Raw genomic sequence first — 13,587 nt, 5'->3', positions numbered from 1 at the left:
TTTTTGTTGGTTTAATACAAAACACTGATAATGTACAAAAGAATGCAGTATTATACCAATAAGTATTGGATATAATGGCAAGATCTACAACGTTGTTGTTAAGGAGATAATTCATGTTTAATTTCTAGAGAAGGTATTGTTGGAATTTAAAAATAGGGGTGTTTGTTTCTAATTTGGGTATGATTAGAACTAAAATCGAAATCAAACTTTCAATTCATTTACTTTTATGAATCAGACTTGAAACCAAACTTCAATTCTGATTTCATTCGATTTTAAGCAATTTTGATACGGTTCCATTTCTAATTTCAGTTTTGTTTTCATTTCAATCTTGGTTCTAATTTCATGTCAAATCTTGATCTTTACACCTTGTGTTTATTTTAAATAGAAAATACAATTTTAAATTTTTAATATGAAAATAACAATAAAAATAATAATATTAATATAAAAAATATATTTCTCAATAAAAATATTATATTCTCTTTTATGTATTTCTTAATTGTGTAATTTTTAACTAAAAGATACATATATATAATTAAGAATTAAAAAATACATTATAGGACTAAAATGTGATTCAGTTATATGATTAAGGATTATAAAATAATTTAATGTATTTTATAACCATTATTTTATTTTAATGAGTTAAAAATAATAAAAGACTATATTAAAATATATAAACTTGTAATTAAAGATAATGGTAAAATATATTTATATCAAAATCAGTTCTTTATTTTGATTTTATATGGTTTTAATTCAATTATTGATCAAGACAATGAATATAAATTTAATTCAATTCTTACATTATTATTATTTTTTTTAATTTTTGCATGATTCAGTGTGATTTTTCGATTCAAAGCCCCTATAAATAGTGCACATTAAGGGGAGCAATTCCATGAATTGGTAAGAACATAATGATAACGCAGAGAATAAAAAAATATATTGTCTTCTTTCTTATAAAAAATAGCATAAAATACCTGTTTGGCAATATTTTTAAAGGTTCGAAATTAATTTTTTAATAAAAGTATTATTTTAATATTATTAAAAAAATAATTAAAAAAATTATTTTATTATTTTAATATTTTTATAATTAAAATTTATTAAATTTAATTTTAATTTATTTTTTAATATTCTCTCATTATTAAATTTAAAAAAATAATTTTTTTGACAATAATTTTACAGGATAGCAAAATCGACACTGAATTTGCAATTGGGCGTGGTACTTATGCAGAATCTCTGAATACCTGTATGATATTGCTATTAAAATTATTGTTGAAAAAATTATTATTTTTAATATATTAATTAAAAAGTATTAAAAATTAATTAAAAATTAAATTAATTTTAAAAATAAAAAATATTAAAATAATAAATTAATTTTTTTAAAATTTTTTTAATAATATTTAAAATAATATTTTTATTAAAAAAATAATTTTAAAATTTAAAATTCAATATCAAACAGGATTTAAATTATCAGAGAACCACACTATCTTCAATATGACAAGACGGGTCCTCCCTCCCCTATTATAATTAAATAATTAATTATTCTTATGTATTTAATTAAAATATAATCTATTAATAATTATTTTTAAAATAAATTAATAAAATTTTAAATTATTATTATACATAAATGATTATATTGAGGTATTAATAAAATTGTATATTATTTATTTTTTATATAATTAACTTTAGTTAAAATTTAAATTTAAAATCTTATTATTTTAAAGATACTAAATGCTAGCAATTTTAAAAATAAAAAATTCATTTTATTGATATAAGCTAAAGTATTTATATTAAAATGAATACTTACTAATTTAAATTGAAAATTTGAATTGAACTGATATATCAATTTAATTGAATTTATATTTTTTAAATATATTATTTTTTGATATTTTATAAAAATTTTTAATTTAATATATCAAAATTAATTGTATTTACATTGAATTTGCTCATTAAAAAATAAAATATTTTTACTGAATATTTTTTTATACAACACTTAAATTTACTTAAATATATTATTTTTTTAGTTTTATTAACCCTTAATCCGTACAGTCACGAAGGTCTAATACAACCGCTAAACGGGGGAGGAAATGGACCCCAGCATGGCTCCCGCGTGGGCCACATCATGATTTTGACTGAGCTGGGACCTACTTTACACCTGAAAAAAAAAGCCAAAAAAAAAGCAAAGGGTTTGTGATTGAGACGCGACAGAGATATGGTACGGTTTCACGAGGATCGAGGAATCGTGGATTGCAGCTATCGAGACACGTGGCAAAATGCATGCATTTAGATTTGGACCGGAGTTTATGTCAACTGTAGCCGACATAAACAACAGGTATGCACGTGGGGTTTCCACTGTAGGGGGGCCCTCGAATGGGTCCCATTATATGGGCGTCTAATCGGATTGACCACAGATTGCAGGATTCTCGGATCACTGCCATTGATTTCAGTGGATCACCACCTCACCTCCACCTCGTTCTTAATGAGAAACTCTCTCTCTCTCTCTCTCTCTCGTATTATTGGTGAATGCTTAGTGGTGTTTTAGGGTTATATATGTCATTTTAAGGTTGATTAGTGATAGTCAAGGATTTATCACATCTGCTGATGCTTGCACAGTAGTAATTAGATTCTTTACAACTTTTGTTTGATTATTCTTCTTCGAAAAAATAATGATGAATAGAAAAAAAAAAAAGATGAATTATTGAAGGTAAATTGAGTCTTAATTAAGTAATATTAGTCCAAAAATATGCATTCCATACATGCTTCATCCTATCATCTCCTTCCATTTTAACAGTGGCTAAAATCCAAAGATAATTTTTGATGGAAGGTATTCAAGAGATATGAGATTTAAAAAGTATTTGATTTAATTTATAAATTAATTAAATTTATTAATAAATAAAAAATTATAAATAAATTAATATTTAATTTATAAGTAAATTAATATTTAATTTAATTTATAAATAAAAAAATTATTTAAATAAATAAAAAATTATAAATTAAAATATTTTATTTATGATTTATTTGAAAAGATATAAATAAAAATATTTTGTGCCTTAAACTCGTGTATATTATAACATTATCATATATAAAATTATGCACCTATAATCTCTTTTCTAATATTTTTAAATATTAAATATCGTAATAAAAATATAAATATATTTATATCACAATCAAATTAAATTTAAGTTTATTATTTAATTAATAAATTATTAATTATATATTATTGTGTATCCAATTGGGGTACCTGGGAGTGAGACTTATTTATATCAAGTGTAACAATGTGGCATTAGTTAGACAGTAACGTCTAGCCATTTTCAGTGTTTGTTTTGGACATTAATTTTTAAATGCATCAAACATTAATTAGATTTTAATTATAATTAAATTTGATAATTATATTAAAATTATGCATTAAATAAAGTGGTATAAGAAATGATGAAAGAATTAAAGTTAGTGCAGAGTAATGAACTGTGGAGAACGCAGGAGGAGGCAGTGGTAAGTCCTTCAGAAGCAGCCTTTTCATATTTCACTGAGAAATATACTCCACACACACACAACAAGATTATTGGGAAAATAAAATTTTTAGGCACAGCAGACTTTACAGGCTAACGCCAATTTTGGCATCTATTGCCTCGTTTGTATTTTTAATTTTTTTTTAATGTGGTTAATATTTTACTATATATTAATATTGTTTAAATATATATTTATATAATCAAAATATAAATAAATAAATTATTTTTATTGAATTCCATATTTAGATCTAAGCATTGTTTAGTCTGCTTCATGTAGAGAATTGTAACTCATAAAAAATTAAAATTTTTGTAATATAAATTTATTAAATTTTTTATTTAATTAGATTAATAAAAAAATTAATGTTTAAACTTGTGTTAAAATATTTTTTAGAAACTAAATGTATGAAGTTATTAAAAATATTATAACATTCAAATTTAACATTAATTAAAAATTAAAATTTTAGGAAGATTAATAGCCCTACCAAACCCTTTGAATTTGCCCATGGGAATATGCTTTAAATTTTGAATCAAAATTAATTTTGGTTAGACAAGTTAATTTGGTAACCACATACTCTGCTCTTTTTTTATTTATGGCATTAGAATTTTTTATTTATTTAAAATTATTTATTATATTTAAAAAATCAAGAAATTTTAACTTTTTATTTTATTATTTATTTATACTAAATATAATAAATATTTATACCATAAATAGTTAGGTGAGACAAAAGAGTAATTTAATCAATTAATATATTTTCAGACAATAAACTAAGGGTATATAAAAAAATTAAGTTGTTAACCAAGAGAATTTAAGATGTTTTTATTTTCACTAATATTAAATCATTATTTTAATAGTAGTTAGAGGTTTTTAGATTATTTTATATTATTATTATTATTATTATAGCATTAACTATTTAATTATAAATTAAATACATAATTGATTATGTTTGTACTCCCTTTGTACCATAAATATAAATCTATTTTAAATTTTATATAATTTAAGAAAATGTAAAATTTTTAAAATTAAATGACTTGTACTATTAACTTAATTTTGGAGTTAATAAATAAAATATCAATTATTAGAAAATATGAATATATTCTTTTTAATAAACTTATACAAATAATATTTATTTAATAATTTATTAAAAAGAATATATTAATAAATAAATTATTATTAATAATACTAAATAGTCTCTAAAATTGTGAAAATTTTAATTTAAAATTTAATTAAAAATAAAAAATTATAAAGGAAAATAATTTATAATTTAAAATAAATAAAGATTTAGAAAATTTTATGAATTAAAAAATGCATACGTCAGCGGCACGCAGTAGCTAATTGTTTGGTGATGATGGAGTAATAATATTGGCAGTTAATAAATTTATATTGAAGAATTTATGGACTACAACAAATATACAAATATTTTTTTACAAAAATATTCTCAAATATATTTGTGACCCGTGTATTATATGATTATTTAATTTATATAAAATATAATTATTTTGATACAAAAAATGTTCACATAAATTTATAATTTATTATATAAAATTTTCATAAAATGTTTTTTTTAAATAATTAATTACAAAAATTTTATTAATTCAATGAAAATAATAAAATTTCTTCATATAAAAAAATACATATAATATTTTTTAAAAATCTAAAAGATAAATTATTTATGATAGATTTTATGCAAATTTAAATTTATTAAATATAATTATTTATTAAATTTTAAAATAATGTTATATAAAAAAACTTTATTTTTAGTTAAGTTAATAAAACTTTCATAATTAACTATTTTATAAAAAAATAAATTATTTTATGAAAATTTTGGGAGATGAGTTGTATTAAATTATCTTATTTCCTTTATGTGAAATAAGCGGTCACAGGAGGCCACATTGAAACTTGTTTGAGGACATTAGATAGGTTTTGAAAATGAAGCATATGATTTTTTTGTAAATTCAACAATTAGGGAAAAGATCATTGCTGGTGTGCATCTGGGCAAAAATATTTCTGTTGCTGGAATGAGGAATTGTGGTATCGGAGCTTTAGAAGAGTCAGAAGAGTCTAACGTAAAGATGAGAGAAATTATTTGAAGAGAAGTGAGTAAAGAAATATTCGGTGGTCTTGAGGAGATCTGATAATAAGTACAATATTGAATTAGTTAAAATTAGTTAAATATACTTATTTGTATTAATTTTATATTAAAAATATTAATACTACATAGAATTATATAATAATACATTGAACGGGTATAATATATTAATATATATATATATATTGGAGAAAGAATTTTTTTTTTCATTCTTGTCAAGCTTAATAGTTTATATTGTTCCACCAGGCTTGAATATCAAGTGCATTTTTTTTTTTAAATTAAGTGCATATCCTTTTCAGCATAAATAAATAGGGTTTAATAGCCTACCATTACTATAACCATCTTATAGTTATTGGGCAAATTTTAATGGCTCCTGAAAAGTCAGCAATTTATTTGTTAAATGTGTATCTAATATAACTTCAAATCTTCTGAAGATAAGTTTAATGACTGTATATTTATAACGGAATTTATGTATAATTAAAGAAATAGAAGTTAAAATTATAATTAAGAAAATAAAAAGTAAAATATTAATTGAGGTTAAAATTTATGAAATAATAATTGTGCTTGCATGTGATATAATATTATAAATTGTTTTTTGAGTGTCTTGGAGGTGGAGATTGATCCTTTAAAATTTCATGTCGCTTGTAAAACGTGCATATGTATAACATATATAATTTAACATATATTAACAAATGTTTTTTTTATTAAGGGTATGTTGTTTTTTCTCAGATTTGAACATTGTTTCATCAGTGAGTACCCTTTTTGTTCATCTTCTTTCTTTCTTTTTCTATACATGTTTTAGTCACCATAAGGCATAAAGCATCTGATGATGCTATCCATTAAAATTACTAGTGGACACGCAATTGACTTCACTAATTTAGGGCAATGATTTCAAGCAAAGAACAAATGAGCTAAAATTTTGATCATTGACTGGATTATCAATCTCCAGTCATTCCAAAGATTCTTTAATCTTTATGCTTTTTTTTGTACCATTTAAAAGGCTAGCTGGCTTAGCTACAAGTTTTTGTCGGATGACCTTTTAGTAACGATGCTTGATATATTATTAAATAGTTGGTATGAGTGATAAAAAAATTTATATCTTTTAAGTAAAATTGAGAGTTTGATCGAGAAAATTTTTATTTAGAACGCTTTATTTTTATAATAGGTCTTCTCGATGCAAGTAAAATTAGACCTAACACAATAAATTAAGTGATACCTATGATATACTAAAAAAATAAAATTCTTATATGTTAATTTTCTTTTTCCTTTATAGAAACCCACTTAATTTTTAAAAAAATTAAATATAAAAAAATATTATATGAAATGTTAAATTTAGCAATAATGATGTTTGATTAATACTATTAAATTTAACAGCAATGTTAAATTTTAAAAATACCGTCATTAATACTATTAACTATAATATTTTTTTTTAAAAAAATAAACATAAAAATTTTCTTAGAATATTTTATAGAAATAATTATTATGTTTGATTGCTTTCCTTAATATTTATATTTCGTGTTAATGTGACTATTATGATGGATTTTATTTGTTTATTTATAAAAATATAATTTAATAGAGGTATTATTTTTAATAATTTAATTTACTTTTATTTTGCTTTCTCATAATTTAATTATACACAATAATTATACACTCTAAAGAAAATTAAAATAATAACCATATATGATAACATTATATATTTATATTACTAATATTACTTTTATGGAAATCTACTTTCCCAAAAAAGATAAATGAATGAGAATGTTGATTTTTATTTTCTATGAGCAAGAAGAAAAAATATATGAGAATGTTGAATTTTGGAAACTAAAATCTTCCTAAATATGGTAAATGTAAAGATAGAAGATACATGATATATATATATATATATACATATATAAGGTATCCCATATCCGTTTTATGATTGCATGGAAGACTAATATTTTCAAGTGGATAATTATGTTAAAACTCTTCTTATGAATGATAACTCCACTATTTAAATCTGCGTTGAAGCGTGAACACAAATATACTTTACCATTCGGCGAACCCATTATGGGTTTAGGTATAATCCACTTTTAGCTAACATGTAAAAAGAAATGAAAAATCATTTCTATGCAACTAGTGAATAAATTCTTTTCACAGTGATAAGGAAAAATTATTACAAATGATACCCAGAAAATTTGATTGTTGGATGTATTTATTATAAGAAAAAAGCAAATTTAGGTTTTTGTACCTCGTGCTAGATTTTTTGACAAATTCTTTTTTTTTTCTTTTTAAGCATTGACAAATTCTTGTTAGATTATATATTCAGGAAAAGCTATCAGAAATTTATGAGAAAAAACAAAATCCCTGCAAATACTGTAAGGCTTTATTTGGAAAAAAAATTATTTGTAAAAAAAGAATTTAAATAAATTCTCATATAATTATTCTAGATTTTTATTTTTTAAAAATTTTTTAAAATTAAAAGGAATTGAATTCTTTTATTTCAAAAACGGGAATTGATTAAAAAAGAAATCAATTTAATTAAATTCTTATGAAATTCCTCAATTCAAACAGAGAGAGTCGAAAAGTTTAAAATTAAATTGTGATACAGAATCGTAAAAATTGATAATTTAGTTAATTTGTCCTCAGAAAATAAAATAAAATAGAAAAATGAAATACAATCGATGTTTTTAATTAGTAAAAAAGAAATGTATAACTTGAAATAGATTAGTTTTTATCCTTTGAGCAAAGAGGAATCAATTAGGTCGTGAAAGGTTGGTGATCCGTTCTTGTATCTTGTTCTCTTCTTGCTTTTGACTTGGAGGTTGATGCTCTGCAGGTTAGCTTTAAAGGGTCTTGTTTGTTTGATTGGATATAGTTAAGAGCGATTCCTCCTTTCTATCTTATTTTACTTTAATAAAATTCTCTTTGCTTAAAAAAAAATACCGAAGAATGAAACAAAATCATATCGAGAACCTAGCATTCAACCTTGAATTCTAAATTAATTAATTAACTTTACTTCAACTAAAAATAAAATTGGAAATTTGGAATAGAATTCAAGAGTATAAAATGTTTCAATGATTTCCATTCCTAATTTAATTTTTTGCAAAGAGGGAAATCACTTAACCACAACATATAAATGAAGAAGTTTCATGTTACAAAATCAAAGTATATATCATTATTACAAGCAGAAAAAGAGAACAACCTGGCCTTAGTTCATTTCTACAAATGCAATTCAGAAAGAAGTGTTTAATCAAGAAACCAACATGCATATATAACACTATATATAATTTGCAATGCACATTCAACTTTCTTACAAACACATGAAGGCCTGCAAAATGAAGGGAAGAAATAGCATACACTCATCATATGGATATAGAAATAATGAACTTTAAAAAAAAAAATCATGAAATGATGAATTCACACGTAAGATAATATATTTTGCAAATTTTCAATAAAATAATAATTATATTATATTAATTGGGGGACATAATCTATGATAAACATGATGAGACCAAAAAGGAAATGCTTTAATCAACAATCTCATTCTTATTTTGGAACTTTTTATATAATATCATCATTAATTATATTATAAAACCTAAATGACTAATAATATCAACAATGCATAGATCATACAAATCATCAACGTGGAAAGTTTCTACCACCTAATGTTAAAAAGGAAAATAAAGAACACTAGCTATAGCATCTACCCTATGTGCAAGCCATTAGTAGATGACCCATCATTAGCCCATTAGTAAAAAATCGTCCAAAAAACTTCCTCGAATCCCCATGCATATATAGCACAACATGTATGGTGATTTAGCATTAATTTTTATTTGGGATGTAGATTTTCTGTCTTTTCTCCTAATTTTATATCAACCATATATATATTTTTTACTTTGATTGGACATCAAACTTGATTCCAGTAAGGTTTCTAGGTTTATGTGAGTCTAAATAATTTGATTTCAAGAACTGCATGCTTTATCTCTCTCTCTCTCTCTCTCTCCATTTTTTTCCTCCTCCTTTTCTAGAGGTGGGGCTGGGACTGGGAGAGGATATATGATCTCAATCATCTTCCTCCTCTTTTTCTAGAACATCTATGATGATACAAATTTGGAAAATAAGGGAAATGGAATGAGAAACTTGACTTAGAAGAGGTTTAATTATTGGAGACATACCATTAATTAATTAATTAATTATATGCTAAACTTATGGCATAGGATCTCTTAATCCATGAGTACTTTGCATTGTCTGCCATTTTCCACAATCTTTTCTTCCTTTCAAGTGAAATGACAGCACTAATGGAAAAAACTGCAGCAATAATCCAAAGATTAAAAAGAATTACTCAAAAAAGAGTGTAATTACAAAAGCACACAAGATCAACATCCTAAGACAATACTATATTATGACTAAATATATAAATATATGATTCTCTTTCTTTACATAACTCCAATTTCCTATAGTTCCTGTAGTTGTTTAAGAGACAGTAAGGCAGTAAAAGGCAGCAACACAGTAGAGAGGGAATTGTAGGGAGAAGTCAGAAATAAAGAGTATAGCAGGAAAAAAATGAATAACAACTGACCATCATCTCTCTATCTCTGCTACCCCAACCATTAAACAAGTGTGTAGTACTTGGAGTTATCTGACAGATGTTTCTCATGTAAAGTCCTTCAAGCCTTAACCCTCTTCCCCTATCACTAAACTACCCAACACCTTTAAGGAATTGAGAGAAGAGAGCTATAATGTCCAAAGAAAAGAGAGACAGAGAAAGTAAGAAAGAAAGAAAGAGAGAGAGAGAGAGAGAGAGAGAGAGCAAAGGGGGAAATGAAGACACAAACATGGTATGCAAATCTATGGCTTGGCATACATATGAATATTCAAGTACATACAAGTCTATGAGCAATTAGATGCTCTCTAAGTTCCACATAAGACCATAAACTGCAAGTACAATAACTTCTTCCACCACTTTTCTAGTACCACTGCCACTAGTCCAACTACTACTATAGTAATACTACTACCACTGTTTGCATCAAAAGCAGATTCAAGGTATCCCCAGATCTAGCCATTGCTTCAGACATAGCAAACAGAAATAACCCAGAAAAAAAAATTTAAAAATAAAACAGCTAACCCTAACTATGCTACTAAAAAACCATAACTTGTACCAAAAGAAAAAGAAAAGAAAAGTACCCACATACAAGGTAATGACTATGAAGAGAGTAGCAATATTGTAGGCTGCTTGATGAAAGGGCTTTTTCTTCTTCTTCTTCTTCTTCTTTTTTTTTTTTTTTCCTCATATCAAGTTGCACCTGGTGGTGGCGGCGGAGCTTGGATTTGCTGCTGTGGTGGACGCTTACGCTTCTTTTTCTCGTAGCTAATCCCTCTCGCTTTGGACTGCAAATCACGAACCTCACGAAGGTAAAGCCTTACTGCACGAGCTCCAAAAGGGTTTGCTTCAGGTTTGCCTCCATTTTCCTCGAAGGCTGCCCGGAGGCGCCCGATAAGAGCGTCGAGACTCCCCCAGGCCTGGCGAAGAGGGCAAGGGCAGGGAGCTGGTGGATTCGGGTGACCATAAAAGGGGCAGATTGGAGTGTGCACCTTGGTCTTGCCAAATTGGTCGAGATAGCGAAGGAATTCAAGGACATGGGCACCACTGCACCTGGAGAGAGAGAGGGGAGGCCTATGGTTCTTGAGATATTGACCAAAGGTGTTCCAGTCTCGACGCTTTTGGTTCTCATAGCGGCTAGGAGTGGTGGATGATGATGGTGATGATGAAGTTGCCGCCGAGATAGTAGTGGTGGTCGTGGTGGTCATGGTGGCAGTGCTTATGTTGTTGAAGCTGGTGTTTTCAGAGTTGGAGCTGTTCATTTCAGGGATTGACTCCATGATTTTGTGGCTGTTTCGTTTCTCAGATGGATCTTATATAAATTGATATGCTGTTTATGATTGTGTGTTCTCTGTTCTCTCCTTTATTCCTCCTGAAAACAGGTACTTCTTCTAGGGTTACTTCTGCACTCTCTGAACTAATAACGGGAAAGCCTCAGGAAAGAGTGGTGGATGATCCTATAATTTTTGCAGAACTTAGGACTGTTGATGAAAACAAGCAGCAAAGAGAAGACTAAAATGTAAATGGATAGGAAAAAAAGAAAGTTTATGATAGACTATTGATTGATATTACAGAGAATTTCCATTTTTTGTGGAGAGACAGAGAGACTTGGAGAGAGAGAAAAGGGGGGATTAAATAGAGCAGCAAATTAGGGAAGATTTATGTGTGTTGGATATATTATTGTTAAGAAGAAGAAGAAGGGAAAGGGGTGGAATGATGATGATGAGACTGATGGGAGAGGAAGAGTTCGCAATCTTGGAGTTTCTTTGTTTGAGCAATACTAACAAAAACCTGAGACTCTAGGTGGATTTTTGCCATCCTTTCTTTGTTTTCTGAATTGCTTGGTGATTGGGTTTTTTTTCCTAAAAAAGGTGCAACAACTCAGCTCTTACTGGTTAATGGATTATTATTATTATTATTATTATTATTATTATTATATAAAAATATTATTATTTTTATTATTATTGTTCTTGAAGTGGTAGTAGAGAGAGAGAGAGAGAGAGAGAGAGATGGGGTTGGCTAGGGCTTGTGAAAATGGTGAGGGTTAGGCAAGTAGGTTGGGATGGAGACAGGAAAGTTTTTGAAGGGGTAAAATTTAAGGGGAATTACATGATTTTGTTTCTTGAACCTGTAGTCTTGAAAGATAGTTCCTTTCCCAGTTACAAGAATACCCTTGTGAGAATTAATTCCTTTTTTATTTTTTTCAATCTCTCTCTTATAAAATAAAACTTTATTTTTCTGACATTTTGATTTTGGCCCATCTTACCTTCAAACGACTTCAAATATTGGCCCATACAAAGTGCTTTAAAAAATAAATATTAATAATTACCCTTTCTTTTTTATCTGTTGATTTAGAGAACTTAATGGGGAAAACAAATTCATTGAAGAAACTAAAGCAAAGACACATCCGAAGGACTAAGTGATGGAATGAGGCACCTCTTTCATCCAAATACATTGAGCTAACTTGGCTAAAAAATGAGCCACAGCATTAGCCTCTCTGAATGTGTGAACACAAAGAAAAGAGGTACATTGATTGATCTCCAACTGTAACTGATGAAGCCTAAGTGGGGAAGATGGATAACAATATATGCTTCACAGGGCTAAGCATTTTAACTTTTATAGAAATTGAATTAAGAAGATTATGCAAAGAAAGAATTGTATACCAATTAGGTTTAGATCAATATTTTTATTTTAATTTTTTTTTATCAATTTTATTGGAGTTTGCTTTTAATGCTATGAATTAATATCAAATTCACTCAATCGAAATTAATTCTACTAAAAATAGAAAAAAAATTATATACATTCATACTATAATAAATTTTAAATTTAGCAATAATGATTTTTACTGTTAAATATATAAAATTTACTGTAAAAATTTACGACAACAATTCTGCTATAAAATTATGGTAGTAAGTTTTTTACAATGAAACTATAGTTGTTATATTAAAAATAGTTATTGGTAGCAATAATTATTATTGTAAAAAATTTTTAATGCTAATAACAATTGCTGCCATGCATTTTTTTTGTTTACTATTAGAAATAATTGTTTGTATCATTGCTGTACATTGGCTTTATAGCAGCAAAATTGTTATTTCTTTAAAATTTTTACTGTAAATTCTAACATTTGTTATAGTATCGCTTTTATAATGTATTTAATAAAAGGAAAAAAATATAAGTTAATTTTAATTATTATTTTTTTTTCTTTTTAACTCGAACCTAATATCTACTAGGTATGTGATATGTCCCTAGCCACTAGATTAAGTTAAGGCTATTATTATTATTATTATTATTATTATTATTATTATAGGATTTGTTTATAAATTTTCTATCAAACCTATATTATATGAAAAGATTTTGATTTAGACTGAGTTTATTATAAATTTACGATATGAATACGTAAGTCACATTTATTTTATATGTG

At 25.9% G+C, this 13,587-nt stretch overlaps 1 protein-coding gene across 1 annotated transcript; it reads right to left on the bottom strand.

Moving 5' to 3' along the window:
• Positions 1–10,402: 10,402 nt before the first annotated feature.
• LOC110635466 (protein LIGHT-DEPENDENT SHORT HYPOCOTYLS 4) lies at positions 10,403–12,050 on the bottom strand. The gene has a single exon (XM_021784810.2). It carries the CDS (start codon positions 11,444–11,446, stop codon positions 10,859–10,861), a length of 588 nt encoding a protein of 195 aa, XP_021640502.1. The 5' UTR covers positions 11,447–12,050; the 3' UTR covers positions 10,403–10,858.
• Positions 12,051–13,587: the final 1,537 nt, after the last annotated feature.

The sequence above is a fragment of the Hevea brasiliensis genome, chromosome 10 (genome assembly GCF_030052815.1).
Source record: "Hevea brasiliensis isolate MT/VB/25A 57/8 chromosome 10, ASM3005281v1, whole genome shotgun sequence".
Classification (NCBI taxonomy): Eukaryota; Viridiplantae; Streptophyta; class Magnoliopsida; order Malpighiales; family Euphorbiaceae; genus Hevea; species Hevea brasiliensis.
Note: the sequence above shows the minus strand (reverse complement) of the source record. Positions and strands in the feature narration are given on the sequence as shown.

Bases quoted from the DNA above. Each gene is read 5' to 3' on its own strand.
- LOC110635466 (XM_021784810.2), bottom strand. From the start codon at position 11,446: ATGGAGTCAATCCCTGAAATGAACAGCTCCAACTCTGAAAACACCAGC.